Source organism: Parastagonospora nodorum (assembly GCF_000146915.1).
Source record: "Parastagonospora nodorum SN15 chromosome Unknown scaffold_13, whole genome shotgun sequence".
Classification (NCBI taxonomy): domain Eukaryota; kingdom Fungi; phylum Ascomycota; class Dothideomycetes; order Pleosporales; family Phaeosphaeriaceae; genus Parastagonospora; species Parastagonospora nodorum.
The window spans coordinates 459900-486764 of NW_001884561.1; the positions used below are offsets into that span (position 1 = coordinate 459900).

Genomic DNA, 26865 nt, shown 5'->3' on the forward strand with positions numbered 1-26865 from the left:
ATGTCTCGACCACCAGGAAATGATGATCCATTCTCGTCTCCTTTGTGATAGTGTTAGAATGTCGACGGGATCGCTTGAACAGGCCATTTGCACCAGTGTCTCGCGCGAAGACACCCTCCTTGGCTTGGTGAAGGTCATGCTGCGAACCCTTGGTTGTAGATTGGAAATCGCGGACGGCGGTATTTGAGTCCAGAGCCACTATTTGGAGTAATGTTCCAGTCGTTGTAGGGATCTCTGGAAACTTCTCTGAGTTGAAGACAATATCATCGCGTGAGAAGTTGTCGTCATGGGTCCAAAGTGTACATACTTTTTGTACCCTAGTAGTCCTGGCGTCCGATACTGATTTCGACATGTTGATGCTGTATCATTCACGTCTAGGTGCTGGGTATCGCCTGTGCTCTTCATGTCGCAGCTTCAAGCGCGCCAGTAAAACGTAGAGCAGCGGTCATTGTGCGACTGGATATACGAAGATCGCTAGGAGCTGTTTTCTAATTCCTGGGTAGGATGTTGCACATATGATATATTTCAAGATGAGTATTGTCGAGAGATGGTGAGGAGGGAGCGCGTGTGCTTATGCAAGGTACGGGGCAAACGCTAGGAAGCTGCCAAGGCGCGCTACATCAGCCTGTTCATACCAATCATAAGGACCATGCGAAGAAAGAAAGTGAGATCTTCGCATTACACGACTGTTTCAAAAGTTGGTCCTACTTTAAAAGGCTTGCTCAAGTGTGTATATTCAAAAGGCAATGCAAGCTGATATCTAAACACGCTTCATGTTGCGCAGCTGCGTGATATGCTTTGATGCTGAAGCTTCCCTATCGCAAGAGCAGATCCCGGGTTACAGTCCAGATCCCAATATTCATTCAATGAATGGGTCCCATGCTACAAAGACCGTGGCCCCTCAATTTTATCATGACGCAGAGTGCCGAAAAAATGACGAAGTACGGCCCTTATGCTTCTACGCCTGCCCATAAAACGCCTTGTAGTTTAACGCCCCAGGTCTCGCATGCCTGTTGTAAAGATCTCATGGAAGTCGTTGCGCTGGTGCTCTCTTGTTTCGCTGCTCGAGGAGACGTGGTCGACATGATTCTTGGCCGTGGTTCTGCACTCGTCCGGAGGACGAGTTACATTCGTTGCGCGAGCGTGGCCGATTCGTGCGTCCGTCGTTGCATTCAGTGTAAGTTCACTCTTCGCGAGACGTTCCCATAAAGGCTGCGAGTGTGGGTATCGGAATGCCATTTACATTCGTCCATCTTATCGCCGCGTCGCCTACACCGCCTGCCTCTCCGGATGACTCTGCGCCGGCTTCCACCTGCTTGAAACTCGTGAAGCCCGCCTCTTCAAGCCGCGGAGACCAGGTTGGATGTGTGCCTGTCAGAACGCGGTGGACTTGGTACGAGCCATAGATCATGAGGACGGTGGAGACAATGGGTAACCGCGCGGCGTGCTGGGAGATGATCGTGGTACTCATGGCAGCAATAGTTGTACTTTGTAGAGGCGGCGAAGTGATGATGCGATGTGTATCAAGTCTTGTGGCGAAAGTGACCTGACATGAGTCTGGAGGCAAAAGGCGGTGCGATGCGGAGGCTCGTGGAAGGTGAGTGGCTGCACGCGGGGAGGGCCCATGGTCGACGTTCTCTTGGCAACGCATCAACTTTCTTGAACATCTAACATCGTCCTTCACCACCTTCACCGCCACCCTCTCGAGGGACCAGTCGCAGCCATGGACGATCTTGCGAACCTCGAGTTTCTGTCGCTCGTTTCAAAAGTCACGTCGGAAATACAGAATCATGTTGGCGTCTCGGACAAGACGCTCGCGGAATTCGTGATTGACCAGCATGCGAGCTGCAAGAGCGTCACCGAATACAAAGACCAGCTCGAGGCCATGGGCGCGGAGTTTCCGCAGAGTTTGGTAGAGAGCATCGATCGCCTTATCTTGACTCTGCATCCCAAGTACAAGAAGAGCGCGAACGGAAAGAAGACAGACGCAGAAGATGGACAAGACGCGAATCGCAAGACTCGCGTCTTCAAGGGTCTGGCAATACCGGATAAGGAGGTTCAGTACGAAGTGGCAGATGAAGAGCCAGTGGCTGGAGCGCCGGAAATCGATGCGCTTGACGATACCTTTGCGATGCTCGAGGGACTGGCAGGGAAGGCACCGGGCAAGCCCAAGGAACGGTCGCGAAAGAGGAGCATGAGCCCATACGACAGCGACGACGATACAAACAGGAGCAAGAGGCACAGGCGCAAAAACAAGTCACGGTCACGTTCACGGTCACGATCGCGTAGTCCCAGGCGACGACAGGAAGAACACGATGAGCTGGTCTTCCAAGACGAATTTGGCCGCACAAGAACCGTCAAGCGCCAAGACAAGACACGCAGCCGGAAAAAGTACAGAGACGAAGACCTCGACGAGTTCCGACGACCGCCTACGCCCGAGCTTGACGATGAGCCCGTTCTATACAAGGTTTATGACGGCAAGGTTACGGGCGTCAAGGACTTTGGCTGCTTCGTGAATCTGCAAGGCGTGAAGGGCAAGGTCGACGGACTCGTCCATGTCACACAAATGGTCGAAGGCGCGCGCGTCAACCACCCGTCCGACATCGTGTCAAGAATGCAACAAGTCAAAGTGAAAGTGGTCAAGATGGAGAATGGCAGGATATCGCTGTCAATGAAAGAAGTGGACCAGCAGTCTGGGCGCGACCTCGCTCCTGGGAAGCGCATTGCAGCAGGTGCACCAAACTTTGCCTCGGGCGCAAACTCTCAGGGATTGGGTGGCATTCCCGGTATTGACGCAGCCGTGCCCGTCGTAGAAGACGGCTACAACGGCCGCAAGAACGGTACGAGAAAGCGAATGACTTCACCTGAAAGATGGGAAATCCAACAGCTTATTGCTTCTGGCGTAATACCCAAGTCAGACTATCCTGAACTTAATGAGGACTTCAACGCACATGTCAATGGCGAGGGCGGCTTCGAGGAAGAGGAAGACGTCGACATTGAAGTACGCGAGGAGGAACCGCCATTTTTGGCTGGACAGACCAAGCAATCCCTCGAACTTTCTCCGATTCGAGTCGTCAAGGCGCCTGACGGCTCGCTCAACCGCGCTGCCATGGCAGGTGACACGCTTGCGAAAGAGCGTCGTGATCTCAGACAACAAGAAGCACAAGAGAAAGCAGCGAAGGAGGCAGCGAATGTCGATCTCAGCCAGCAATGGAACGATCCTATGGCCCAGACAAAACAATTCGCAAGCGATCTCCGCAATACACGCACAAATCAGCCCAGCGAGTCGCAACCAGAGTGGAAGAAGATCTCGGCCGGTAGTCGAGATATCTCCATGGGCAAGCGCACTGACATGAGCATCAAAGATCAAAGGGAGTCCTTGCCTGTTTACAAATTCAGAAAACAGCTTCTCGAGGCCGTAGCACAGCACCAGATATTGATCGTCGTTGGTGATACTGGATCTGGCAAGACTACGCAAATGACTCAATACCTTGCTGAAGCCGGATATGCCAACGAGCTGGTTATTGGATGCACACAGCCTAGACGTGTTGCAGCCATGAGTGTAGCCAAGCGTGTAGCAGAAGAAGTAGGCTGCAAGCTTGGAAACGAGGTCGGATACACTATTCGATTCGAAGACAACACATCACCAGACACAAGGATAAAATACATGACGGACGGTATCCTCCAGCGAGAGATTCTGCTGGACCCGATGCTTAACAAGTACAGCTGCATCATGTTGGACGAGGCCCACGAACGTACGATCGCTACGGACGTGTTGTTTGGTCTGCTGAAGAAGACACTTAAGCGCCGGCCTGATATGAAGCTCATCGTCACCAGTGCCACACTCGATGCCGACAAGTTTTCTGAGTACTTCTACAAGTGCCCCATCTTCTCAATCCCTGGTCGTACCTTCCCGGTTGAGGTCATGTATAGCCGGGAGCCAGAGTCGGATTACCTTGATGCTGCGCTCGTCACGGTCATGCAAATCCATTTGACTGAACCAGCTGGTGATATCTTGCTGTTCCTGACGGGCAAGGAGGAGATTGACTCGTCTTGCGAAGTATTAAGCGAACGCATGAAAGCTCTAGGACCCAACGTGCCGGAGCTGATGATTCTACCCATTTACGGAGCATTACCGTCAGAAGTTGCGTCTCGCATTTTCGAGCCTTCGCCATCGGGTACACGTAAAGTCGTCATCGCCACCAACATCGCTGAAACCTCTCTTACGATTGACGGTATTTACTACGTCGTCGACCCAGGTTTCGTCAAACAGTCTTCCTACGACGGCAAGCTTGGTATGGACCGCTTGCAAATCACCCCCATCTCACAGGCACAAGCACGCCAAAGATCTGGTCGGGCGGGTCGAACAGGACCAGGAAAGTGTTTCCGCCTCTACACTGAAGCCGCCTTCCAGAACGAAATGCTTCCCACTACGATTCCTGAGATCCAACGACAGAATCTCTCGAATACCATCCTCATGCTCAAAGCCATGGGCATCAACGACCTCCTACACTTCGACTTCATGGACCCACCCCCGACCAACACCATGTTAACCGCCCTCGAAGAACTCTACCAACTCGGCGCCCTCGACGACGAAGGCCTCCTCACGCGTCTCGGCCGCCAAATGGCCGACTTCCCGATGGACCCGTCTCTCTCGAAGTCCCTCATTAAATCTGTTGACCTCCAATGCTCAGACGAAATCCTCACCATTGTCGCCATGATTTCCGCCACGCAATCCGTCTTCCACCGCCCCCGCGACAAGCAGCAGCAAGCCGATCAAAAGAAGCAGAAATTTAACGACGCATCGGGCGACCACATCACGCTACTCAACGTGTACAACGGCTGGAAACAAGGCGGATTTAGCGTGCCGTGGTGTCACGAGAACTTCGTCATGCCCCGCAACATGCAGCGCGTCAAGGATGTGCGCAATCAATTACTGCAAATCATGGCGCGCCACAAGCACCCCGTCGTGTCCTGCGGCCGCAACACAATCAAAGTCCGCCAGGCTCTCTGCTCAGGCTTCTTCCGCAACAGCGCGCGCAAAGACCCGAGCGAGGGCTACAAGACGCTCGTCGAGGGCACGCCCGTCTACCTGCACCCCAGCTCCAGCTTGTTCGGCAAACCCGCCGAACATGTGATTTACCACAGTTTGGTCGAGACCACCAAGGAGTACATGCATTGTTGTAGTGCGATTGAGCCCAAGTGGCTGGTGGAGGCCGCGCCGACGTTTTTCAAGGTCGCCGGCACGGATAAGTTGAGTAAGAGGAAGAAGGCGGAGAGGATTCAGCCGCTGCATAATAAGTTCCAGGGTGAGGATGATTGGAGGCTGTCAGCGCAGAGGAGGGCGGGGAGGGGAGGTGGTGGGACTTGGGGATAGGTTTAGGTTTGGGTTTGGTAGGATCTTGGTGGGCGGATTTTGTAAGAGGTATTGGACAGAGGCGAGGAATGATATCCAATTTTGTGTGCAACGTTGCGTTTATCACGTGTCGAATGTACTTTCATGTGGGGTTACAAAAGTCATTCATGTAACGTCGTTTGAGGAATAGTGCTCATATCTAATACATTCCTAACCAAGAAATACGTTTACAATAAAGCATAGTATCAGCGATACAACGAGCACACAAGTGGTACCCATCTAGTGCGCTACCCAATGTCCTACGTACGACCCCCCAAAACACCACGAACCCTAAAAAGTCCCAGTGCGGGCAAGAATGGTTTGATTTGACTTCGCTTTTATAATCAAGAAAATCTGCCTCGCCGTCGTTCTTTTTGAGTCCCGATCCATATCGCCAGGGCAACAGTGACGGCAACGAGAAACAATGTGATTTTGAAGAGGAGCCAGACGGCTTGTTTTGCGGAATAAGGTGCACTTTGACCAAAAGTCAGAGGGAATGCGCGAGGAGAAAAGAAGGTGAAGATGCATCGATCAGAAGGCGCATGGTTGGAGACTAAACTGATTGAAAAATTTGACGAGCTTATTGCTCCTTTTCGTACCCTGCAGGTTTGGTCATGTCGTTGATTTCGTAGAAGCGCGCCGTGCCTGTTGATTTTGTTAGTAAACGTTTTGCGTAGTGATATTTAAAAGATCTTACAGCTGTAACCGTTCCAGTCAAAGTTGTCCTTGGGGTTGCACGAGCACTTGTGGTCGAGGCGGTATTGCTCGCCAGTTGGGCAGTGCGTGAAGGGGACGTGGTAGTAGGCAATATCGTTAAAGAAGTGAAGCTCGTCCTTTTGCAACATAAGGCCAGCGGCGATGGAGTGGACCGGAGCATCGCCCCAGCGCTCGTAGAAGAAACCACCCGCATGGTCAAGGGAGGTAAAGAAGTCAACGTAGGCATCAGATCGCAGCCAGTTCAGGTTGCCAATCTCGAAATTGGACCAGAAATGGCATTTGTTGTAGGTCTCGCCACCGTCGTCACTGAGGAACTTCATCGAGTTGTCCTTGGCGATGTGCTGAGGATAGTGCTTGGTGAAATTCTTGGTGGCGTCCCAGAGCGTTGGAATCGTCTCAACGTATTCGTACAAGCTGAGGGTGAAGCTGTACTTCTTCTTGTTGTCGGCCATGAACTTGAACGTGTCGTAGTTGATGTCGCAGTACAGCTCGATGCTGGGCTCCACGCGCCAGTACCACTCATAGTCGAGCATCAAGGGGTGGCGGAAGAAGAAGCCGGATTCATAACGGCACATGTGCCTGTAGCTGACGGAGTCGCCGTAGATGATCTTCTTCTCCTTCATCTCCTCGCGGACCCTGGCGGCCCTGTCCTGGTCAATCCATTCGGGGAACGACCAGTGCTCCTTTGGAATCTTGCCGTACTTGGTCTTTCCGGACACGAGCGCGGTTGTAACCCTCTTGAATTCGTCGTCGAACTCGTCGTCGTTCAGGAACACCCAGTCGTAGTTGAACTTGCGGTTGAAGCGGTCCTCGACGTGGCGAATAGACTTGGCAATCTCCCAGACGTCGGAATTGCGGGCGAGAGTGACGAAGGTAGCGTTCATGCGAGCGCCGGGCATGGTCTCGGCGAGGGGTGCTTTTTCGTTTGGCGTGGTTGGCGTGAGCTGGCGTGACTGGCGTGACTGGCGCGACTGGCGAGTCACCGTGATGGCGGCATTGGGTGTGCTGGCGTGATGGCATCTTGTAGATGCGGCCAGCTCGCAGTCGGCACTGAGGAGGAGCTGATGAAGTAGAAGACGATCAGAGCCTATGCAAGTCAGCCATAGTCATCAAGTAAGCCTGCGGCATGCGTACAAAAACAGCAAAGATAATGTAGCGTATGTAGCGCTGGGAGCCCGACATGGTGCTGGAGTCGCCAGGACTGTTTCCGGAGTCCTTGCGCTTTTTCCGTTGCTGTGTTCTGGTGGTGCTCTCCACTTTGGCTGCGGCGCAATTGTCGACGTCTCTGCAAAGGGATTGGTGGCCGAATCGGGTGCTATCGAGGGCTCGCTACTACAGCTAGACCTCGGATGCGGAGAGGTCGAGTTTAAGGGACGAGCGAGCGGAAGGAGCGACTTGTGCGCATCAGAGGGAGGAGAGAGGACAGGTATAACCTTCCAGGAGACAAAGTGTTGAGCACGTGGAATGCAAAAGGAGAGATGCGATGGATTGTCGTACGCCTCCAGGTGTGGCTGTCGGCTAGAGTGGAACAGGGTTGTGGGTGCAAGGGCGGCCAAGGAAGGCGGGACTGATTGGGACTGGGGCAGACAAGGAAGGCGCGCCCAAGAGAGAGGCGCGACATCACTACCACTATCATTGACCGGAGCGTCGCATTATTAACCCTCACCCGTTGCATTGCGTGCCTGTATTTCTCCGCTCTATTGGGCTTTCACCAGTCCACCGAGCCCCATGCGGCCGCCGCCTCCTGCTGCCTTTACCTTCGCTCGACGTCACCACACCCAGCTCAATATTTGATACACTCATCTACCACCAACAAACACCCCACCACGGGCACCGCCTACCATGTCGTTCTTCGGCTTCGACACCAACATGCCACGTGACCGCGGTCACGCGGCCAATGCGCCCGGGTTCGGCCAGCACGATGCTTTCGCTGGGCTGAGCAGTGGAGGGGCAGGCGATGATGATGTGTATGTTGCGCCTCGGCCGCCCGAGTCACTTTTTCTTACAACGGATACAGCATCGACTTTGAAGAGACGTACGATGGCCTCGGCAACCGCCTCGATGATGCCGACGACGCCTTCAACGACGACACGTTTGGAGGGCCTCCCATCCAGCAGTCCGTTGACAAGCACTTCGACTTCGCCGGCCAGACTTCCAAGGTCTCCAACATCCTGCAGGAGGAGCAGATGCTCTTCCAGGCCCGCCAAGGCCACCCCCAGCAGCAGTACAAGCCGCCAGTCCCGCAAGCTTCGAAGCCCAACAGGAGTGGCTACGAGAGCTACAAAGACCCCGAGTATATCCCTCAATTGGAGGCCCGCGCAGACATCTGGGGTCTCAAGCCCAAGCAGCAAGCTCAGCCAAGCCACCATGAGCCTCAGCGCCAGTCACACTCCCCCGCACCTCAAGCCGTCCCAGCCCGGAAGTTGATGAGCTTGGATGAGGTCGAGGCTATGATGCGCGCTCAGAGCATCGGCAACGAGCCGCGTGGCGCTCCGCCTATGCAGCATCAGATGCAACAGCACCAAATGCAGTATCAGGGTCCTCCCCCAGGCTATTCGCCACAGCAGTTCCCCCACGGACAGCCGCCGTTCCCTGGCATGCAGGGTGGTCCACCGGGCCAATATGCGCCCCAGATCCTACAGAGGCCTCAACAGCATCAGCAGCACCAGCCTCACCCCCAGCAATCACAGCATCAAGCTTCGCAGAGACAGCAGCAGATGCGTGCAGAGCTACCTGCTCAACCCGTCCACCCCCAAGCACCTCAGCAACCTACTATTCTGCAGCGACAAAAGCCCCAGGCAAACGAGCCAAGCGCCCAGCAACAACGCCAGACCCCCACACCTCAGACCCAAGCGCAAGGTCCTCCAACCCAGCCTCGACAGATCCTCCAGAACCCTAACCGTCTTGCTGGACAGGGTCAGCCGATGGCCCAGCCTGGCCAACAAGCTCAACGAGGACAGGGGCAAGGACACAACCGCGGTCCGTCTTTCCCTGGCATGGTCATCACTCACCCCGAGCAGCTGCTTCAACTTTCCGAAGCTGAACGTGCCGCCTTCCTCGAGGAAGACGCCAAGCGCGCAAAGAGGAACCACAAGATTGCTCAGCTTGCCAAGGATAACGGCCTCATGACACCACAGGACAAGAATTTCATTACCCGTATTCAGCTGCAGCAATTGATGACTGCGACTGGTAATCTAGATGAGAGGGGTCCCGAGGCTGCCATCGCCGAGGATTTCTACTACCAGGTCTTCAGCCAGATCCGCGGTGCTCCTCGCCAGAACCCCCAGCAACCTGCAAGTCAATTCGCGCAGACGTATCTGTTCCAGACCAACAACCGCTTCGGTGCACGACGAAACGGGCGTGGAGGTGACAACCACATGCAGCGCATGGAGCAGCAAATTCAGCGCGCTGTTGAGGCTGCCAAAGCTCGACCAAAGGCCAGACAGCTTGTCGTGGAAGGTTCATTGGGCAAGATTGCCTTCAGCAACTCCAAGACGCCGAGGCCGCTTCTCAACATCAAGCGTTCCGAGGCTGGCCAAAAGCAACCCAAGTCCACCATCGCTGATCGAAAGGAAGCTTTGCGCAATATCGAGAACGTTTATGTTACTCTAATGCAGATGGAAGACCACGAGCGTGCAATGCCACCACCAATCAACCCAGACAGCAACCCAGAGGCTATACAGGCACACATGGAGTGGCGATCGAAGATAGATACCCTCCATCAACAGCTATGGCAGAACACGAAGATCATGGAGCCTCTCAACCCGAAGTAAGTCGAAGAAAATTTCTGAGCGAAACTTTACTGACCTTCTCATCAGCGCCGCTGCACCTCATCCGTTCATATCCATTCTTTCACACGCGAAAGGAAAGAAGGCAGTTCCTCGCCTCTTCCGACACATCGACGAACAGGAGCGAATAACAGTCGTGACTATGATTGTCGTCCACCTTGACCAGCTTTCCGTGGTCAATCAAGCAATCGCCTTACCGGAAGAACCATTGAATCCTGCTGTACGCGAGGAAGTCGAGCTTTTCTCGGCCACAGTCCTGCCACCACTCTTCGCACACATGTCCGAGTCGCCACTTAACATCATCATTGGCCTTCTGGGACTTATCCTCGATCGCACAAACTTGCACGTGGTTGCCCGCAGCAAGATCGGGCTTTCTTTGCTCACAATCTTAATCTCTCGTGCCGAGCTCCTGAAGCAGTCTGCCCCAGAGACAGCCAACGCTGAGTGGGAGCAGTGGAACGTGCTATACAACCGACTTTTCGACTCAGTCGAGCCTGTGCTCCCATTCCTGTTCCCTGGAAGCATCAATGAGACTGACGACATGTACATTTGGCAATACTTGGCAGCCATGGGAGTTGGAGCCAGCCCTGAACAGCAACAGAGACTTGTACTTGGTGTCAAGGATCGCGTCATGGAGACAGTCAACGTCAGTAAAGCTTTGCCAACTGATATGGCAAGTGCTCGTCTGGCTAACGTCAACCTCTTCATGAGGGCCATTGGATTGGACGTGGAGCTTCTTGGATGAAGAGTTGATCTATAGACATCATCTGAACCACCGAAATGATGCAGCAGTAGGGTTGCCGAACTGCTGACGTCGACAAGTAGTCACGAGCTGATGCTGAATTCAAGACGACGCTGCGAGGAGTGAAGGCATCAGCTGCGCCGCCATCAGTGCGCGTTTGGGAAGACAATAAGACATGTATAAGATAGGATAGTGTACAAAGCTCCATGGTGTTGGAGAAAGAATCGGTTGGCCGCCTATACCCATTCCACATGAACTGGCAGGAAGGTGATGACTTGCTGGCTACGAACTATTAGTTGAAAGGGGTTTGTAGCAACAAAAGCGCTAATGATTGAATATTCCATTGCAAATATCTTTATGCATAACTTCCGTCCTCTCTTATTCTCATGCAGAAACGGGGCTCCGCCACTCGGCTCACCTACGGAGCATTTGCCAAAACTGCAAGCCCTGTACCGAAGCCTCAAGATGAGGGAATCAAAAACGGAGCGCCCAGCATGTTTACTTGCGTGATCGTGGCGCTACGATGTTTGATGGAGGCGGCACGGAAATGGGAGCACTTGCGGATCCCGAAAACATATCGTGACAGCTAAGCATTGCCGAGTTGCTTGTTTCGCGCCCAGGGACACAAGGATCGCGCCGTGCATGCATTGTTCCGGGGCATGTTGAGGGTGTTTCAGCACTGTGACGATGTCTCCACTAAGCTTGTCTGGCCTTGGCATCCGAAACACCTATCGACGAACCTCTTCGGCTTGCTCTTCATGCTTCTGAGACGCTTTGCCGGATCCACAGCCACCGCGCGGCGCAGCTTCATGCCTTGGGACGCAGACGAAATGGAGTTGCTATGCCTCAGCGTGTTCTTTGCGAGAGTAAGGAGGTTGCGATTGGGCTGTCTTTCCTCGACGGCTACACAGCAGCTGCAAAACATAAGTTATGTCTCGGCAATTTCATCGAACGCCACAGGTACGAGACGTTTGTGCGTCCCTACGGCGCAACCTCCCCACAATTCCTGAACGGTAGGAGGGAAAACTCAGCCCATACGCGTAAGAGGTTCACCACTTGTTGGCAATCTCAAGCAATGCTGGATGCCTTCGTGGCCAATCGTGGCTGGTATCGGATATCCATCGGGCCCATCTTGATGCCTGCGCAGCCAATACAGGATCTAGACTTTGCGCCTGGGCCTACGACTACAGCTAAGGTATCCTGCGGCACGCACTGTTCGGCTACGCGCAGCAACACACCCACTGCCGCGTGGACCACAAACTGGGGTGTGGCTGCGCTAAGGCTTGACACATTTGGTGATTGATACTCATGCACCCAAGTCGAATCAGGTTGTGTGTTTCATCAAGTCGAATTCATTCTTTGTCATTTCGTTTCATTGCCAATCTTTCTTTAAGAGCGCTGGCTTCGCACACCCAGAGCTACTCCATCAAGCCAAGCCTTGTGTCCTTCCTTGAGAAACGTTGTTTCTTCTTTGCTCTTCTTCTGTTCATTTTCTTGTCTTTTTCTGACGACAGGTATCTCGTCGGCTGCCGGTCAGCATTTCGCCCATCATGCCTTCATTCAAACTCTTTTTCGTTGTCGCTCTTTTAGTAGCTATCGCATTTGCTGTGCCTGCTCCGTCGCGTCGGAGTGTGCAGAAGCGTTCCTTCAAAGTCCCAAGGCAGTTGAACACCGCCCACCCTACTGGTCCTAATGGCATGGCTGCTATGAGAAAGGTGTTCAGAAAGTACAACTTCCAGGTCCGCGAGGATTTCATGTCTCGGGAGGGTCTTATTGGCCTTACGAAGGCGAGCAAGAACGAGAGTTCGGTACAGACTCAAGCCGCTGCTGGCAAGAACCAAAGTGGCACTGTCATGGCCACCCCAGAGCAGAACGCCGCGCTCTTCCTTTCGCCTGTCAAAGTTGGCGGACAGACTTTGAACCTGGACTTCGACTCTGGTTCCTCTGATATGTAAGCATTTCGTTCATACACAATGCTGCATTTCGCTAACATCACATCAGGTGGTTCTTTAGCACCGAGCTTCCCCAGCAAGCCATCCAGCAGCACTCAGCCTTCGACCCCGCAAAATCAAATACATTCAAGTTGACCCCCAACGCCAAGTTCAAGATCAGCTACGGCGATGGTTCAGGCGCAGCAGGTATCGTCGGCACCGACGTCGTCGAGATCGGTGGCGTCAAAGTCGAGAACCAAACCGTCGAGCTGGCCAACGCCGTCTCACAATCCTTCATCCAAGACGTCAACACCGACGGCCTCGTCGGCCTCGCCTTCTCCAACCTCAACACTGTCAATGACGGCACCAAGAAAACCCCCGCAAAGACCTTCTTCGACAACGTCATGGGCAACCTCGACCTCCCCGTCTTCACGGCCGACCTCGATCCCGACGGCACGGGCGTCTACGAATTCGGAAAAATCGACGCCACTAAGTTCGAGGGCCAAATGGCCTGGATCCCCGTCAAGGCCGAGACAGGCTTCTGGCAATTCCCCTCCACCAAATTCGCCGTCGGCGACAAAGTGATTGAAAACCCCGGCGCGTCCGACGCCATCGCCGACACGGGCACGTCGCTGCTCCTCGTTGATCAGAAGGTCGCAGAAGCGTATTACTCACAGGTCAAGGGTGCGCAGCTCAACGCACAAGTTGGCGGGTTCATCTACCCATGCAAAGCCGCTCTACCCGATCTATCTGTCGCGATTGGTGACAGCTACATGGCTAAGATCCCAGGCAACCAGATCACATTTGCGACAGTGGATAAGGCGAACACTACGTGCTTTGGTGGCGTGCAGGGAAACCAGGGCGCTGGGCTGCAGATTTTTGGGGACACGATGTTCAAGGCGCAACTTGTTGCTTTCAACGGCGGTAACCAGTCGCTTGGGTTTGGGCAGAAGCCGCTGGCGAAGTAGGGTGATGAAGAAGTAGTGGTAATGAGGTGGCTTGTAGGTGAATGAGGTGTGAGGTATGAATTGTACATATTATTATTATGAAGATGAAGAGGGGTTGGACACAATCAATATTTACTCAGGCTTGAACACGATGATCTTCCCTCATTTCTGCGTGATATCCCTTCCTCTCGTCGCCCAGATACTGAGGCACCCAACGCAACCGACATCCGGGCATTGCTTGACGTACATTTGTCATTTGTCACTTAGCTTTCGTGGGGTATTATCGGAAGAACTTGCAACACATCCGAGGATCATGTTTTGGAATATTGTTTCGCACATCATGTTCCGAGATGGGAGGTGAAACGGATGGCTGCAAGCCGAGCCTGGGCGAGCCCTGATCTCGGAAAGAGTACCTTGGGGTTGGGAAGGATTGCAGATCCTCCGGTCTGAGATAGCGTGAGAATGATGCGACGCTCTTAAGAGTTGTCCACGACAATGTAGATGAAGCACGTGAACACGTGAACGCGCTAGTGGGTGACGTGAGGAAAGCGCGATGGTATGTTCCTCAACAATGTCTTCGTCCAGCATCAGCGGTGCTACATCAGCCTCACCTGTAGTATTTCATCTCACATACTTCCAGCTGTGCTGTTGTTGTCGGTCTAGATCGATGCGCAATCCCGCATCGGCGCGATGGAGGACACATTAGACCCCGAAGGACGGAGCGCGCTCGATTACGCGCGCCACCATGGGCTGTGCACGCCTTACGATCACGAGCAAATTCATCACGGCAGCTTACCTACACCTTCCGTCGACAATTTTAATCAGGACTTATGTAATCCCTCGAACATGTCCATCGCTAACACAGTTACCACACTAATCAGAGAGCGCCTCGCTGTAAACAGGGGGGGTATTCTCCTTCTAAAAGCAGTGCATGAACTGCAGCAGAAACCTCCGGATGAAGGACTAAAGCCAGATCGGTATCAGCAGATACAAAGCTTCAACCAGGAACTTCCGGTGCTACGAACAGACCATGAACTTGATCTGCTACACTTCGGCAGCTCAGCTGTGCCTGACTTCAAAGACCTGAGAATCCCATTCGAATCGATTGACCAAGAGGATGGCGAAGGCTTTGAGTGGCCTACAAAGTATATAGCTTACCCTATACAATGGGAAAGGAAGATCAAGGCTGAGAAGCTTGCCGTCTCGAAAGACGTCTTACTACATCTACAAGATGCCATTACCGACACGTACACTGACGACGACTACGAAAATATCAAGGAAGAGAGCTTGCGATACAAGCCCGTAGGTACAGCATCAACTCTAGTGACCCTTACTAAAAGGATAGAACATTGCCTGTCGACCCGTCACTCCGCCATTACTACCGCTAACACCACCACTGACGCCTTACATACCGTCTTCGCCATCTAATCGTCTACCACTTCCTTCTGAAGGTAACAACTCGGCCATTGCTGAAGCGCGAGATCTGGAGCAACGAATCATGGATGCAGATTCTCTGACTCGTATTGATTCGGATAGCAGCGATTCAATGCTGCTGGACCTTGCGCATCCTCTACCATGCAGTTCTCCCTTCTATGGGCAAGCGACAACCATCCTGAAACGCAAGGTTGAAGACCTCAAGGTTGAAGGGCCACTTACGCCTCCGATATTGTCCGACTCACCCATGAAGAAGCTGAAGTCAGTCACCTTCTCGGAGACTTTGCACAATTTCATACCAGACGCGCTTTGGGGAAAGGGTTTCAAGGACGACGAGGACTTCCTCAACGACGGCTCGGACATCGACATTGATGAGATCTTTGAGAACTTCGCGCCCTATGCCCAACAAGCGATGCAGAAATTGGAGCATGAGAAGTTGTCCGGAGCAGACACCACTGCTCGTATGGATGTTCCAGAGGTTGACTTCACACTCCCAGTCGCACCCTGGAGTGAATACAGTCAACAAAAGGGCAGCAAGCGGAGACCTGGCGACACAGAACTGGGCGCTCAGACTAAATTTCTCCTAAGAGTCAAGCGCGAAGACTTAAAAACATCAATATCGTGGCACGGTCTTTCGAGTCTTGAACGAAGCTTGCCGTGGGGTATCTTAACCATCAAGACAGCTAAGATAAACCTGACGGAGCAGCTGCATGGTGAGACGGACTTCAACAAGATACACGCTGATATCAATGACGGCAGCATCGCGACCAGTTCGTCTCAAGTCTGGAAGTTGGAAGGACTGCGTATATTCAATGAAGGTGAAGACGAAGATGAGATCGAAACAGATCAATTTGAGGAGAGCAGGGACATGGAATCTCTAATCCGCAAGCGCAAATTGGAGATAGAGGAAGAGGCGCCAAAAATGGCACAGAAGCACACAGCCTCGCAAACACCAGTGAACCAATCCCAGCCGCAATTGCCTCGAGATATACTTGGGAGCAACCACTGGGACAATGGAAAACCTAGCACTCAGAAGTCTAACATCTCACGCTCGAATCCCCTCCGCCACCAGGAGCAAGCATCACAATTGGCAGCGACTCGGCACAATCCCAGGCATGCATCAAAGGAAACGACCGACGACTTGATGTTCGGAGGCTTCTCAGCTACTTCAGCTCTTCACAAATTCATGGAAACTCGAGGGAAAGCTGTAGAGTCAGCTGGTGCTAAGAAGACGATAGGCCGGCATGGAGAAGACTTGACCAACAACACGGCACAGACATTACCAGTTCGCTCAACGAAGCCACCAAAGGAGCATATTGCAGTTCCCTCACGTTCGCTTCCGCGTTTACCAGATGTTCCGCAGCACCTTTCGCCATGTTCATTCATCATTTCAGCTGCCTTCCTACAGCAAAGATCTCTTATGAAACAAATTGAACAGTTATACGAGCGCGCGGAAATCGTTTATAGAGATTACAACCGACCCCACGCCCCAGCAAAAGAAGCGGACATGGTGCTCTCACCATCTACAGGTCTCATATTGACGACATTGCAGCAGATCAAGCAGCAGCCTCTTCCCGGACAGCCTGATAGATCCCCAGTCAAGGAGCGGATGAATGCGTTGCAGGTACGCTACGAGAGACTTCTGGTTGTAGTTAGTGAAGGACTAAGTGCCGAGATGGAAAGCCACGGATCAAGTCGGCCAGACGATGCCCGTGACAAGGAAGCACTGGCACGATTTAACAACTTCGCCGAACAGCTCGAGGGCGAAGTGGTCGTCAAATACATCCCTGGAGGAGAGCGCGCATTAGCCCGCTCTATTGTTGTGGAAATGGTGGAGTATGGCCTTCCACACGGTTCAAAGGACATTGGTGATATCAAACTCATGGCTGCTGAGACAACGGTAAGCTTTTCCCTACATCTAATCACTTATATCCCGTGCTTGCTGACGCGTCACAGTGGGAAGTCTTTCTGCGCCGCGTCGGCATCAATCCCTTCGCCGCTCAAGTCATCGTCGCCCTGCTGAAGAATCCTCTCGATGTGCGTTTACCGGAGACATCAAGCTCACCTGCATATCGCAACAGATCTCGAATTATTTCGGTCTCGGGCCTGCCTGCATTCCTTCTCATGAGTGAGGACGAGCTGATCAAGTCCTTCCAGGCGCATATGGGTGGTAGCAGAATTCTTAGGAGAGTGAGTAGGCTATTGGGCCAGGAGTGGGTGAGCGCCGCGCATGGGTTTAGGCTGGGATGAAGATGAAGTGTGAAGGATAAGATTTATACAGGTCGAGTAAGTGTACACAGCATCAGCAGTTCATGGCTTCAGCCTACGATGGGCTCCGTGTGTACGCTATTCCTGATTAGGTATAGGTTGCAAACCCCTGTTTCGATCCGTGAACCCGAAGTTCGACCTAGCTGTCAGCACGAAGTCACAACCTGTAATCCCAGGGCGTCAGCCTACTATTTCGTGATGCACTCGTTATGCCAATGAATGGTTCGTCTACTGTACTGGCCAGGAGACCGCGAATCAGGACGGGTTGCGCAACATGCAGGTACGATGCCAATCATCATCCTTACCGGCTCAATTGGAACGTGAGCTAAAACACACGTGATAGAATACGTAAAGTCAAGTGCGGTGAGGAGAAGCCATCTTGCTTGAGGTAGGAAGATTGCTTGTATCATGCCACTTCGTCACTAAGTCAAACAGATGCACTAGCACAGGCCGTAAATGCGATGGCTACGCCCTGGACCCAAATGCGGACACCATGGTGATCGCTGGCAGGCAGCAGACATCGAGTATGGTCAAAGTAGTTTCCGTTCACCAGGTCCAGGGGGAAAACATCCAATACCTAGAGTTCTATTACCATTGCGGAGGGCCAAGGATCTCTGGCAAATTCGACCACGACTTCTGGGCCCGCACAGTTCTTCAGATGGCGCAGTCCGAGACAGCTGTACGGCATGCTCTGCTTGCTCTTAGCTGCCTCGCGAAATCGGAGTCTGGGACGCTCAAGGACGCTCGCTCCGGGCTTGTTGCGGTGTCGAAACAGAAGACCATGATCACGCACTATAATAAGGCTTTGACACAATTAGTCCAAAGAATGGCCGAGCCATCGTACTCTCCGGAAGTTGGACTGGTCTGTTGCTTGATCTTCATATGCTTGGAGTCGCTACGCGGGAACTACGACGCGGCATTGACCCACTATAAAAGCGGTCTTGATATCATTTCCGCCTTCAAGAACAGGAGCAGGTGCATAACAGGACCAGCCGAAAATGTTCGCCCTGACATGATTGAGGAAGTCATACTCCCGTTGTTCACGCGAAACATCGCAACAGCTATCATATACGGTCTTCCATCTGAGCATGTCTCGTTCAACTCCCAGTACCCAATCGGAACGCAAGAATGCATCTTCAACACGATCCTCGACGCCGATCTATCCGCACACAACCTGCGCAACATGGCGTTTCTCCTCATCCGAAATCTCGGCACGAAAATCATCACGCAGGAACCTTACACCGAGGAAGAACTGCAAGAGCTAGCGGACTGCATAGCACACCATCAAGTCTGGCTGCGCGCACTCGAGAAGTTCGAACGCGAGACAAATCTCTCCGAGGAAGATGTCGTGGCGGCGACTATGCTCAAGGCCATCCACGTCCTCATGTATGTCTTTGCCTCGCGCCTGTTGTTGCAAAGTCAGACGGATTTCGACCAGCACCTCGATGACTTCAAGGCTATAGTGAGATACACCAAAGCCTATATCGATGCCACTCAACACACTTCATCTCCCAATGCTGCCGCAAATTTCACATTTACCATTGGTATAATACCCGGCCTATACCTCACCGCGTGTCGGTGTCGCTGCCCAGTGACTCGCCGCGAAGCACTCGCGTTGCTTGAGCGCGAGCTTCCGAGAGAAGGGCTCTGGGACGCACAGCAGCATGCCGTCGTGGCGCGACGTGTCATTGAACTTGAAGAGAGAAATGTGGACCCGGTCACTGGGTGGCCCGTGGAAAGTGCGAGGATCTGGAGCACGATGATTCATGGAGAGATGGATGACAATGGGAGGTTTCCGGTGTATTTTGTTGTCGGACATTGGGGCGAGGGGAGGGGGACGCCGCCGATCCCGCCGGGTGGGATACTGCCTCATGATCCGAATGGGAGGATTTGGAGGGAGTGGTTTGTGCTTTGATTTCAATATATAGCTATAGTTGTGGGCACTGTACTTGTAAGTTCGTCGCGTTGCGTGTCGCCACTGTTCATGTATTCACTGAGATCTAAGCTCTATGTATATACATCCGCTATTCAATGCCTATCGATCCCTCCCCAATCGTTCTTCATAATCATCTTCCAATTTCCACGCTGGTAGGAACTTTACTTTCGGTGCGCCATTCGTGACGGCTGTTGAATCCTTCAATTGTGGAACTTGCTGCGTCGAAGGCTGACGCGCAAGTGCGGGGTTGGGATGCGTGTCGGTGGTGCCACCCAACGATGTGTATCCCATATCATAGAGGCAGCAGTATGGTATATTGAGATACCGAATGAAGGTCCATATGTCGACGTAGTGCCAGTCTATGACTGGATGCACGCGAACGAACGCAGGCCAACCTTGATCCGTGGGGTCAAAGTGCTTCAGATTCGCGCCGTGCGGGTCTGTTCTCCGTGTCCCAACCAATATCGCTTTTACCGATGGGGTATCTTTCAGATAGTCTGCAAATGCCTCCTTCATTGGCTTCGCGTATTCAAGTAATGCCAAAGAATATATCTTTATGCTCTTTGCAACAAACTCCTCCACCTCAGGGAACGGATGTTCATCTTGTATGTAACAACATTGGACGGCGGTTTCGATGTTCGACGATGGATTGGGCGTCTGTGCCAGGCCTCGCCTATGTAGGGCACATAGATATAGTATAAGGAGAACGAGGCAGTCTTTGCCACCGTTGTATGCTAATGAGAGCTCTGGCAGGCTTCAGTCACTGTCAGCTTCCAGCACTCCCAAACAACCACGCACTACCCACCTATACCGCGTCAGTGCCTCATCTATGACACCGAGTGCCAGATGAGTCTGGCCCTGCACGCTCTTCACTCTCTCCGACACATCCTTCGCGTCCAAGAAGGCAGCTATGCGGTCATGTATTCTCGCGCATAGCTCGTGAAATGGTAGTGGGGTCTCGGAGACGAGGGGCTCGGCAAATCCAGTCGCAGAGTTCATTGCACAAGCTGAAGGCCCGACATCAATGCGGGCGGCTGCAATTGCAAAAGGCTATTTGTCGACTATTGGTCGTCTGGGAAACTGGTTTCAAGGCATCTTGCATGGTGTCTCCATGGGACGGACGCCCGTGGGTGGTGTAGCCTATTCCTTATCGATATCGGCACCTCGGCATATCTGAATCCGGCATGGCGCGATGCTGCACCTCGCCTGGCCACTCAGGCATCGTGCAGTAAGCGTTTCAAGAACGCCATGTTGGAGCCCACCGCAGAGCGAACATCGGGGCAATTGGCCTGCTATGCGTCTCGTGACGAGCACTTTCCGGTGCTAATCCAGGCGAATCTGATTACACGGCGCGCTCGGCGCTAAGGGTCTATGACTATTGTATGCTCCGCCACTGGTTTGCGGATTCTCCAGACCCTGAGAATGCGCTAGCATCGATCACGCAATTCGGCGCGGCCATGGTCACGTCTCTTTGAGAAAAATTGTCCCAACTGCCAATTGCCGCTGCCGATGGTGTGCTGTGGACGGTCGCCGACGAGCCGATATAGTTATTACACCATCCGGCCATCTTAATAGTTTATTCCTCCACTGTCCTCCGCCATCAATTCGCAGTCACAATGAGTTCCATCAAGACTGCTGGAGAGGCTGGTATGTTATGTCCCCGCGATTACTTCCCCACCGTTGTCTTCCCCTCGCCATTGCGAACACCGGAGGCAATATTAGACTTCAGATTACTAACTTGATGTTCGACAGTGGCCCGAATTGCCCATTTGGCCTCCGACGTGGTTGTGTCCGTCGTGCCTACCCTTGCTTCTGAGTCCGAGTTCTCAGAGGCTCTCAAGTCACTGCAAAAGAACAACGCAACTAGCATTGTTGCGAAGGGACAGACAGAGGTATGTTGCAACTGATTTCGTGCTTTTGAGTGGCAATTCTGACAATTGCACCAGCTCATCACTGTTCGCCAAAATGCGGATCCGCTCCTCTCGGTCTTCCAGCCCATCCGCGCGGGCAAGCTCACCAGCGTCACCACCACCTCGTCTATTCTCGTAAAATCTATACCCCACCTCTACAAGCTCGCTCAGTACCCCGTCGTCCTTCACGTCTCGGTACAGCCATCTGGCTTCCCCGACTTCTCTGATATCACCTCCATCAGAAACTCCGGCTTCACATTTATCCAGTCCGAGACGCTACAGGAGGCGCAGGATTTGGCCTTGACTGCCCATGCTCTAGCAGTAAAGTCTGGCAAGGGTGTCATTCATTTCTTCGACTCTGGAGCATATGCCTTCAAGAAGGAGATCGACTACGAGGATGCTGAACTGGCACGGAAAGTTTTGGACTTGGATACTGTCGCAAGCTTCCAGAGGACCAAGTCAGAGGAGACTACCCTGTACGCCGACGATGGCAGGAGCGCTACACTTTCACTCGCCCGCAGCCAGGCTGCCAACATTGGCTCCGAGCCAGCTCCACTAAGCTCTTCTGAGCATGGTAGGTCACTGCCGGTTTCTGAGAGAACGAGCGAGCGAGCAGACTCATCTTCTGGTTCATCACAGCGCGACGCCAGCACAAGTGGCGCTTCCGTGTCATCGGCAACCACTGTCGAATCGCTTGTCTCTAAACCCATCTCATCGGAGGATATCTATCGCTTCGCCACCCAGATTTGGGGAACTATTAGGGATGCCACTGGCCGATCATACGACGCTTTCGCGTATACTGGAAGCGGCCAAGAAGAGGCTGCTATCTTCTTGTTTGGTGCCGACACTGGTCTGTTCGCCACGGAATTGGACACAGTAGAAGACGGTGAGGAGTACGCTAACACAGGCATCATCACAGCGAGATTGTACCGACCATGGTTGGGTGCTTCATTGGCGCACTTGCTTCCTCGCTCGCTGAAGAGAATCGCCGTCTTGGAGCAAGTCCGACGAAAGACCACCAAGTGGGGCCCATTGCTTCTCGATCTTTTGATGTCCATGAAGTCGACTGGAGGCGCATCACCGATCATCGTTGGATACCAACTCGGCTACATTAACGAGGAGACTGTCCAGCAGGCACTTCGTGGTGTGCATCAGAACCTCATGAGCGAGACGCCCGTACAGAACTTGCAGATTGGCAACATGGACGGACCGGAGCCACAAAGTACGAAGCCCGAACAGCCTGCACTGGAGAACGCTTACATGAAGATTCTCAACCAGGTCTTCGGGGATAAGTTGCACATCGCCAACCAGCTTGGCTCACAGCACGCCGGCGTCTCGAACGAGCTCGCTGCCAGCCCTGAGTACGGTTTTGGTTCCCTGGTAGCACGCAAGGAGCATCGGAAGCGCTTCGTCGACGAGGCTGCTGCGGCTTCCAAGGACAACGCTTTCACCACATCAGCACCTCAACAGTGGCTCTCGAAGTGGGCCTTGAGTGCGGAAGACACCGACAAAGCTAACGAGTATGCGCCTGAGGTCATATCTCGTTTGAGCACCGACGGCTCGCCAGCCGCGAACCAGCTGTTAGCATCGAAGAAGCTATTCTACAAGGAGTCACCCTGGCTGGTTGGATCAGATGCCTGGGCATACGACCTCGGAAACTCTGGTGTGCATCACGTACTGGCGTCCGGCGAGAATGTGAACATGCTCATTGTTGACTCGACACCTTACTCTGAACGCACCGCTGCAGATGCAGAGAGGAGAAAGAAAGACATTGGACTATACGCCATGAACTTTGGTAACGCTTACGTCGCATCTGTTGCTGTCTACAGCTCATACACCCAGGTGCTTGAGGCCATGATCGAGGCTGATAAGTTCGATGGACCTTCCGTCGTCCTTGCCTACCTCCCTTACGAGAAGGAGAATGACTCTCCCTTGACTGTCCTGCAAGAGACCAAAAAGGCTGTCGATCTCGGTTACTGGCCGTTGTACCGATGGGACCCTCGCGGCGATGATAAGGGTGAGCCTAACTTCACTCTTGACTCCGAGAGGATCAAGAAGGAGCTCGAAGAGTTCCTGGCCCGCGACAACTATATGTCTCAGGTCATGAAGCGTCACCCCGAGTTCTCATCCCACATTTCTGGCTCATATGGCACCGAAGTCAGGCAACTACAGAAGCGCAAGGCCAAGGATGCTTACAGCAAACTTCTCGAAGGTCTTCAGGGCGACCCAATGACGGTCCTCTTTGCTTCAGACAACGGTAATTCCGAGAACCTTGCAAAGCGTCTTGCCAACCGTGGCAAAGCGCGAGGTCTAAAGACCATGGTCATGGCTATGGACGACTTCCCTCTCGAAGACCTCCCCAACGAGCAGAACGTCGTTCTGTTCACGAGTGTAGCTGGCCAAGGAGAGTTCCCGCAAAACGGAAGAACTTTCTGGGAGACCGTCAAGGATTCTACCGATCTGGACCTGGCGACCATCAACTTTGCGGTCTTCGGTCTCGGTGACAGCCACTACTGGCCACGAAAGGAAGATAAGATTTACTACAACAAGCCCGCAAAGGACCTGCATGCTCGCTTGCTCACCCTTGGAGGTACCCCTCTGGTAGAGTGTGGTCTTGGAGACGATCAGGATCCGGACGCGTACCAGACGGCGTACGCCGAGTGGGAGCCGAAGCTCTGGCAGAAACTTGGCGTTGATAATGTTGAGGGTCTTCCCGAAGAGCCTGCACCGTTGACCAACGAGGACATGAAGGCTGCTTCGAACTTCCTCCGTGGTACCATCGAGGAGGGTCTGAACGACACCTCCACTGGCGCCATTTCTGCAAGCGACCAGCAGCTCACCAAGTTCCACGGAACCTACATGCAAGATGACCGCGATCTTCGCGACGAGCGCAAGGCGCAAGGTCTCGAGCCAGCCTACTCTTTCATGATTCGTTGCAGGTTAGCCGGTGGTGTTGCCACTCCCAAGCAGTGGCTACAGATGGACGAAATCGCCACTAAGCTTGGCAACGAGACCATGAAGTTGACTACTCGACAAACCTTCCAGTTTCACGGTGTCGTCAAGGGCAAGCTCAAGCCGGCCATGCAAGCTATCAACAAGTCTTTGATGACCACCATCGCCGCTTGCGGTGACGTGAACCGAAACGTCATGTGCAGTGTACTGCCTACTCAATCGAAGTACCACAGCCAGGTTCACGAGGCTTCACAGAGGATCAGCGACCACCTTCTGCCTTCCACATCTGCCTACCACGAGATTTGGCTGGAGGACGACGAGACAAAGCAGAAGCGCAAGATTGCTGGTGAAGCTGTTCAGGATCACGAGCCGCTGTACGGTCCTCTTTACCTGCCGCGAAAGTTCAAGATCACCATCGCAATCCCGCCTCACAATGACACTGATGTCTATGCACACGACATTGGTCTTATTGCTATTAAGGGTGAAGATGGCAACTTGAAGGGATTCAACCTTCTCGCTGGTGGTGGCATGGGTGTTACGCACAACAACAAGAAGACGTACCCGCGCACTGGATCCATGTTCGGTTACGTATCCAACGAGGATGTCCACATCGCTTGCGAGAAGATCATGCTTGTCCAGCGCGACCACGGCGACCGCAAGAACCGAAAGCACGCCCGTCTCAAGTACACCATTGACGATATGGGTATCGATGTCTTCCGTGGCAAGGTCGAGGAGCTCTGGGGTCAGAAGTTTGCTGACCCAAAGCCATTCAAGTTTGAGAGCAACGTCGACACCTTCGGCTGGCAAAAGGATGAGAACGGTCTGAGCCACTTCACCTTCTTCATTGAAAACGGTCGTATTGAGGACACAGCCGACTTCCCCATGAAGACTGGCCTCATTGAGGTGGCCAAGGCACACAAGGGCGAGTTCAGATTGACTGGTAACCAGCATTTGGTCTTGTCCAACGTAGCGGAGGAAGATTTGCCTGCGATGAAGGAGCTGCTCAAGAAGTGGAAGCTTGACAACACCAACTTCTCCGCTATGAGGCTATCTAGTTCAGCTTGTGTTGCGTTCCCCACCTGCGGTCTCGCCATGGCGGAATCAGAGCGCTACCTCCCAGAGCTCATCACCAAGCTTGAGGGCACACTTGAGGAGAACGGCCTGCGACAGGAAAGCATAGTCATGCGCATGACCGGATGCCCTAACGGTTGCGCCCGTCCATGGCTGGCTGAAGTTGCTTTCGTTGGAAAAGCTTATGGTGCCTACAACATGTACCTTGGCGGTGGCTACCATGGTCAGCGACTGAATAAGCTGTACAGGAGTTCTATCAAGGAGGACGAGATCTTGGAGATCATGAAGCCGATGATCAAGCAATATGCAACGGAGCGTAACGAGGGCGAGCACTTTGGTGACTTCGTCATTCGCAAAGGCTACATTAACGAGACTACGCACGGAACGAATTTCCACGACAACGTAAGTACCTCTTTCTATGCAATATTATATACAATGCTTACCAAATCACAGACTGCGGAAGAAGAATCAGATGGCGAGTAAATTGGGAGACATCAAGATACCTGAAGATACTGGCTCATGGCATTGCATTTGATCGCTTCGGCGGCTCATGATCATTTTGGCGTTATATTGGAAAACTTCAAGCGTTGAGATCTCACTGCTAGTTTTTGTATTTTTTTCCATAATTCAATAAGATTATGGCTGTTCTATTCGGCCACAATCGCTCAATAACACTCTGCGTGAAAATCGTGTTTGAAAGAGTCAGCTTAAATGTGCAAGCAACATGGAAAGCTCTAAAAGGAAATTGCGCTAAAAGTATTACGTCACCCCACTTTGTTCCAATCGAGAAGACCCACAGCCTTTCAGATGTATGTATTGACTCACCTGATATATCTTGCCGCACTCCACCCTCACATGTCCTGCTAGATTTTCAATGCTGATGCGAAGATATCTGGGCTGCCTCAAGACACCATCCCCTCGATCAAGACATTACCTTGGTAGTGCTTTGCACTGGAGCCAAACAAGCATCTATCACATTACTCCACTGCACTCAATCAAGATGCTTCACTCAGCATCTGAACCTGCGAAACGCATCTTCGCACCAACATCCAACTCGACCGATCCCGGCCATGCAACGCAATACACCAAAGGCGCACTCGACTTCAAAGACCTCCTCCCCTCACCAACCGACCAATTTCATAAATGGTTCCAAGAAGCCCAAGAGCAGAAAGTCTACCAACCGGAGACGGTAACCTTTTCCACCGCCGAACTCCCATCCGGCAAGGTTTCGGCGCGCATGGTTTACATGAAAGAGCTCGACGCTAAAGGCTTCGTCATCTATTCCAACTGGGACACGAGCCGCAAGGCCAGCGACGTGCGCTCAAACCCTTACGCTGCGCTTACTTTCTGGTGGCACGAACTTGAGCGCCAAGTGCGCGTCGAAGGGCGCGTTGAGCGCCTGACGTCTGAAGAGTCGCAAGTGTACTACGACACGCGCATTCGGGGTTCGCGCATTGGTGCTTGGGCGAGCCAGCAGAGCAAAGTGCTGGAGAGTAGGGAGGAGCTGGAGAAGAGGGTGGACGACGTCGAGAAGAAGTTTGATGGCAAGGATGAGATTCCTGTGCCTGAGTTTTGGGGTGGGTTGAGAGTCGTTCCTGAGGTGGTAGAGTTTTGGCAGGGAAGGCCGTCGAGGTTGCATGATCGGTTTAGGTATAGCTTGAGTGAGGGTGGGGAGTGGAAGGTGGACAGACTGAGTCCGTAGACATCGGTTCAGACTATCCTGAAGGTTAGAAAAATTTTGATTTATTCATCGTTGGTTGTTCTTGTGACTGCG

General features: G+C 52.9%; 12 protein-coding genes across 12 annotated transcripts in view; 8 read left to right on the forward strand and 4 right to left on the reverse strand.

Moving 5' to 3' along the window:
* The window catches only part of SNOG_08691 (hypothetical protein), a gene marked incomplete at both ends in the record, with an annotated part of 674 nt that extends 322 nt beyond the window's left edge, over window positions 1-352 (reverse strand). The window contains one exon of the mRNA XM_001798948.1: window positions 67-352. Within this exon, the coding sequence (XP_001799000.1) occupies window positions 67-352 (286 nt within the window). The remainder of the gene's footprint in view (window positions 1-66) is intronic.
* Window positions 353-711: 359 nt separating this feature from the next.
* On the reverse strand, window positions 712-1346 carry SNOG_08692 (hypothetical protein). Its single transcript, XM_001798949.1, has one exon. It carries the CDS (start codon window positions 1237-1239, stop codon window positions 988-990), a length of 252 nt encoding a protein of 83 aa, XP_001799001.1. The 5' UTR covers window positions 1240-1346; the 3' UTR covers window positions 712-987.
* A 377-nt stretch (window positions 1347-1723) lies between these two features.
* On the forward strand, window positions 1724-5377 carry SNOG_08693 (hypothetical protein; the record flags this gene model as incomplete). Its single annotated transcript, XM_001798950.1, has 1 exon — window positions 1724-5377. One exon carries the CDS (start codon window positions 1724-1726, stop codon window positions 5375-5377), a length of 3654 nt encoding a protein of 1217 aa, XP_001799002.1.
* Window positions 5378-5975: 598 nt separating this feature from the next.
* On the reverse strand, window positions 5976-7294 carry SNOG_08694 (hypothetical protein; the record flags this gene model as incomplete). Its single annotated transcript, XM_001798951.1, has 3 exons — window positions 5976-6040; window positions 6093-7199; window positions 7243-7294. The coding sequence occupies 3 exons, from the start codon at window positions 7292-7294 to the stop codon at window positions 5976-5978; spliced, it is 1224 nt and encodes a 407-aa protein (XP_001799003.1).
* Window positions 7295-7954: 660 nt separating this feature from the next.
* On the forward strand, window positions 7955-10881 carry SNOG_08695 (hypothetical protein; the record flags this gene model as incomplete). Its single annotated transcript, XM_001798952.1, has 3 exons — window positions 7955-8079; window positions 8130-9881; window positions 9931-10881. The coding sequence occupies 3 exons, from the start codon at window positions 7955-7957 to the stop codon at window positions 10643-10645; spliced, it is 2592 nt and encodes an 863-aa protein (XP_001799004.1). The 3' UTR covers window positions 10646-10881.
* Window positions 10882-11472: 591 nt separating this feature from the next.
* SNOG_08696 (hypothetical protein) lies at window positions 11473-11945 on the forward strand (the record flags this gene model as incomplete). Its single annotated transcript, XM_001798953.1, has 2 exons — window positions 11473-11508; window positions 11571-11945. The coding sequence occupies 2 exons, from the start codon at window positions 11473-11475 to the stop codon at window positions 11943-11945; spliced, it is 411 nt and encodes a 136-aa protein (XP_001799005.1).
* A 247-nt stretch (window positions 11946-12192) lies between these two features.
* On the forward strand, window positions 12193-13541 carry SNOG_08697 (hypothetical protein; the record flags this gene model as incomplete). Its single annotated transcript, XM_001798954.1, has 2 exons — window positions 12193-12593; window positions 12644-13541. 2 exons carry the CDS (start codon window positions 12193-12195, stop codon window positions 13539-13541), a joined length of 1299 nt encoding a protein of 432 aa, XP_001799006.1.
* An 825-nt stretch (window positions 13542-14366) lies between these two features.
* On the forward strand, window positions 14367-17204 carry SNOG_08698 (hypothetical protein; the record flags this gene model as incomplete). Its single annotated transcript, XM_001798955.1, has 4 exons — window positions 14367-14826; window positions 15029-16239; window positions 16393-16854; window positions 16911-17204. 4 exons carry the CDS (start codon window positions 14367-14369, stop codon window positions 17202-17204), a joined length of 2427 nt encoding a protein of 808 aa, XP_001799007.1.
* Window positions 17205-17715: 511 nt separating this feature from the next.
* Window positions 17716-18817, forward strand: SNOG_20101 (hypothetical protein; the record flags this gene model as incomplete). The annotated part of the gene is made up of 2 exons (XM_001798956.1): window positions 17716-18684; window positions 18815-18817. The coding sequence occupies 2 exons, from the start codon at window positions 17716-17718 to the stop codon at window positions 18815-18817; spliced, it is 972 nt and encodes a 323-aa protein (XP_001799008.1).
* Window positions 18818-19257: 440 nt separating this feature from the next.
* Window positions 19258-20157, reverse strand: SNOG_08699 (hypothetical protein; the record flags this gene model as incomplete). The annotated part of the gene is made up of 2 exons (XM_001798957.1): window positions 19258-19831; window positions 19964-20157. 2 exons carry the CDS (start codon window positions 20155-20157, stop codon window positions 19258-19260), a joined length of 768 nt encoding a protein of 255 aa, XP_001799009.1.
* Window positions 20158-20774: 617 nt separating this feature from the next.
* On the forward strand, window positions 20775-25758 carry SNOG_08700 (hypothetical protein; the record flags this gene model as incomplete). The annotated part of the gene is made up of 4 exons (XM_001798958.1): window positions 20775-20805; window positions 20911-21050; window positions 21105-25493; window positions 25545-25758. The coding sequence occupies 4 exons, from the start codon at window positions 20775-20777 to the stop codon at window positions 25572-25574; spliced, it is 4590 nt and encodes a 1529-aa protein (XP_001799010.1). The 3' UTR covers window positions 25575-25758.
* A 333-nt stretch (window positions 25759-26091) lies between these two features.
* Window positions 26092-26840, forward strand: SNOG_08701 (hypothetical protein; the record flags this gene model as incomplete). The annotated part of the gene is made up of 1 exon (XM_001798959.1): window positions 26092-26840. The coding sequence occupies one exon, from the start codon at window positions 26092-26094 to the stop codon at window positions 26791-26793; it is 702 nt and encodes a 233-aa protein (XP_001799011.1). The 3' UTR covers window positions 26794-26840.
* Between the last annotated feature and the right edge of the window lie 25 nt (window positions 26841-26865).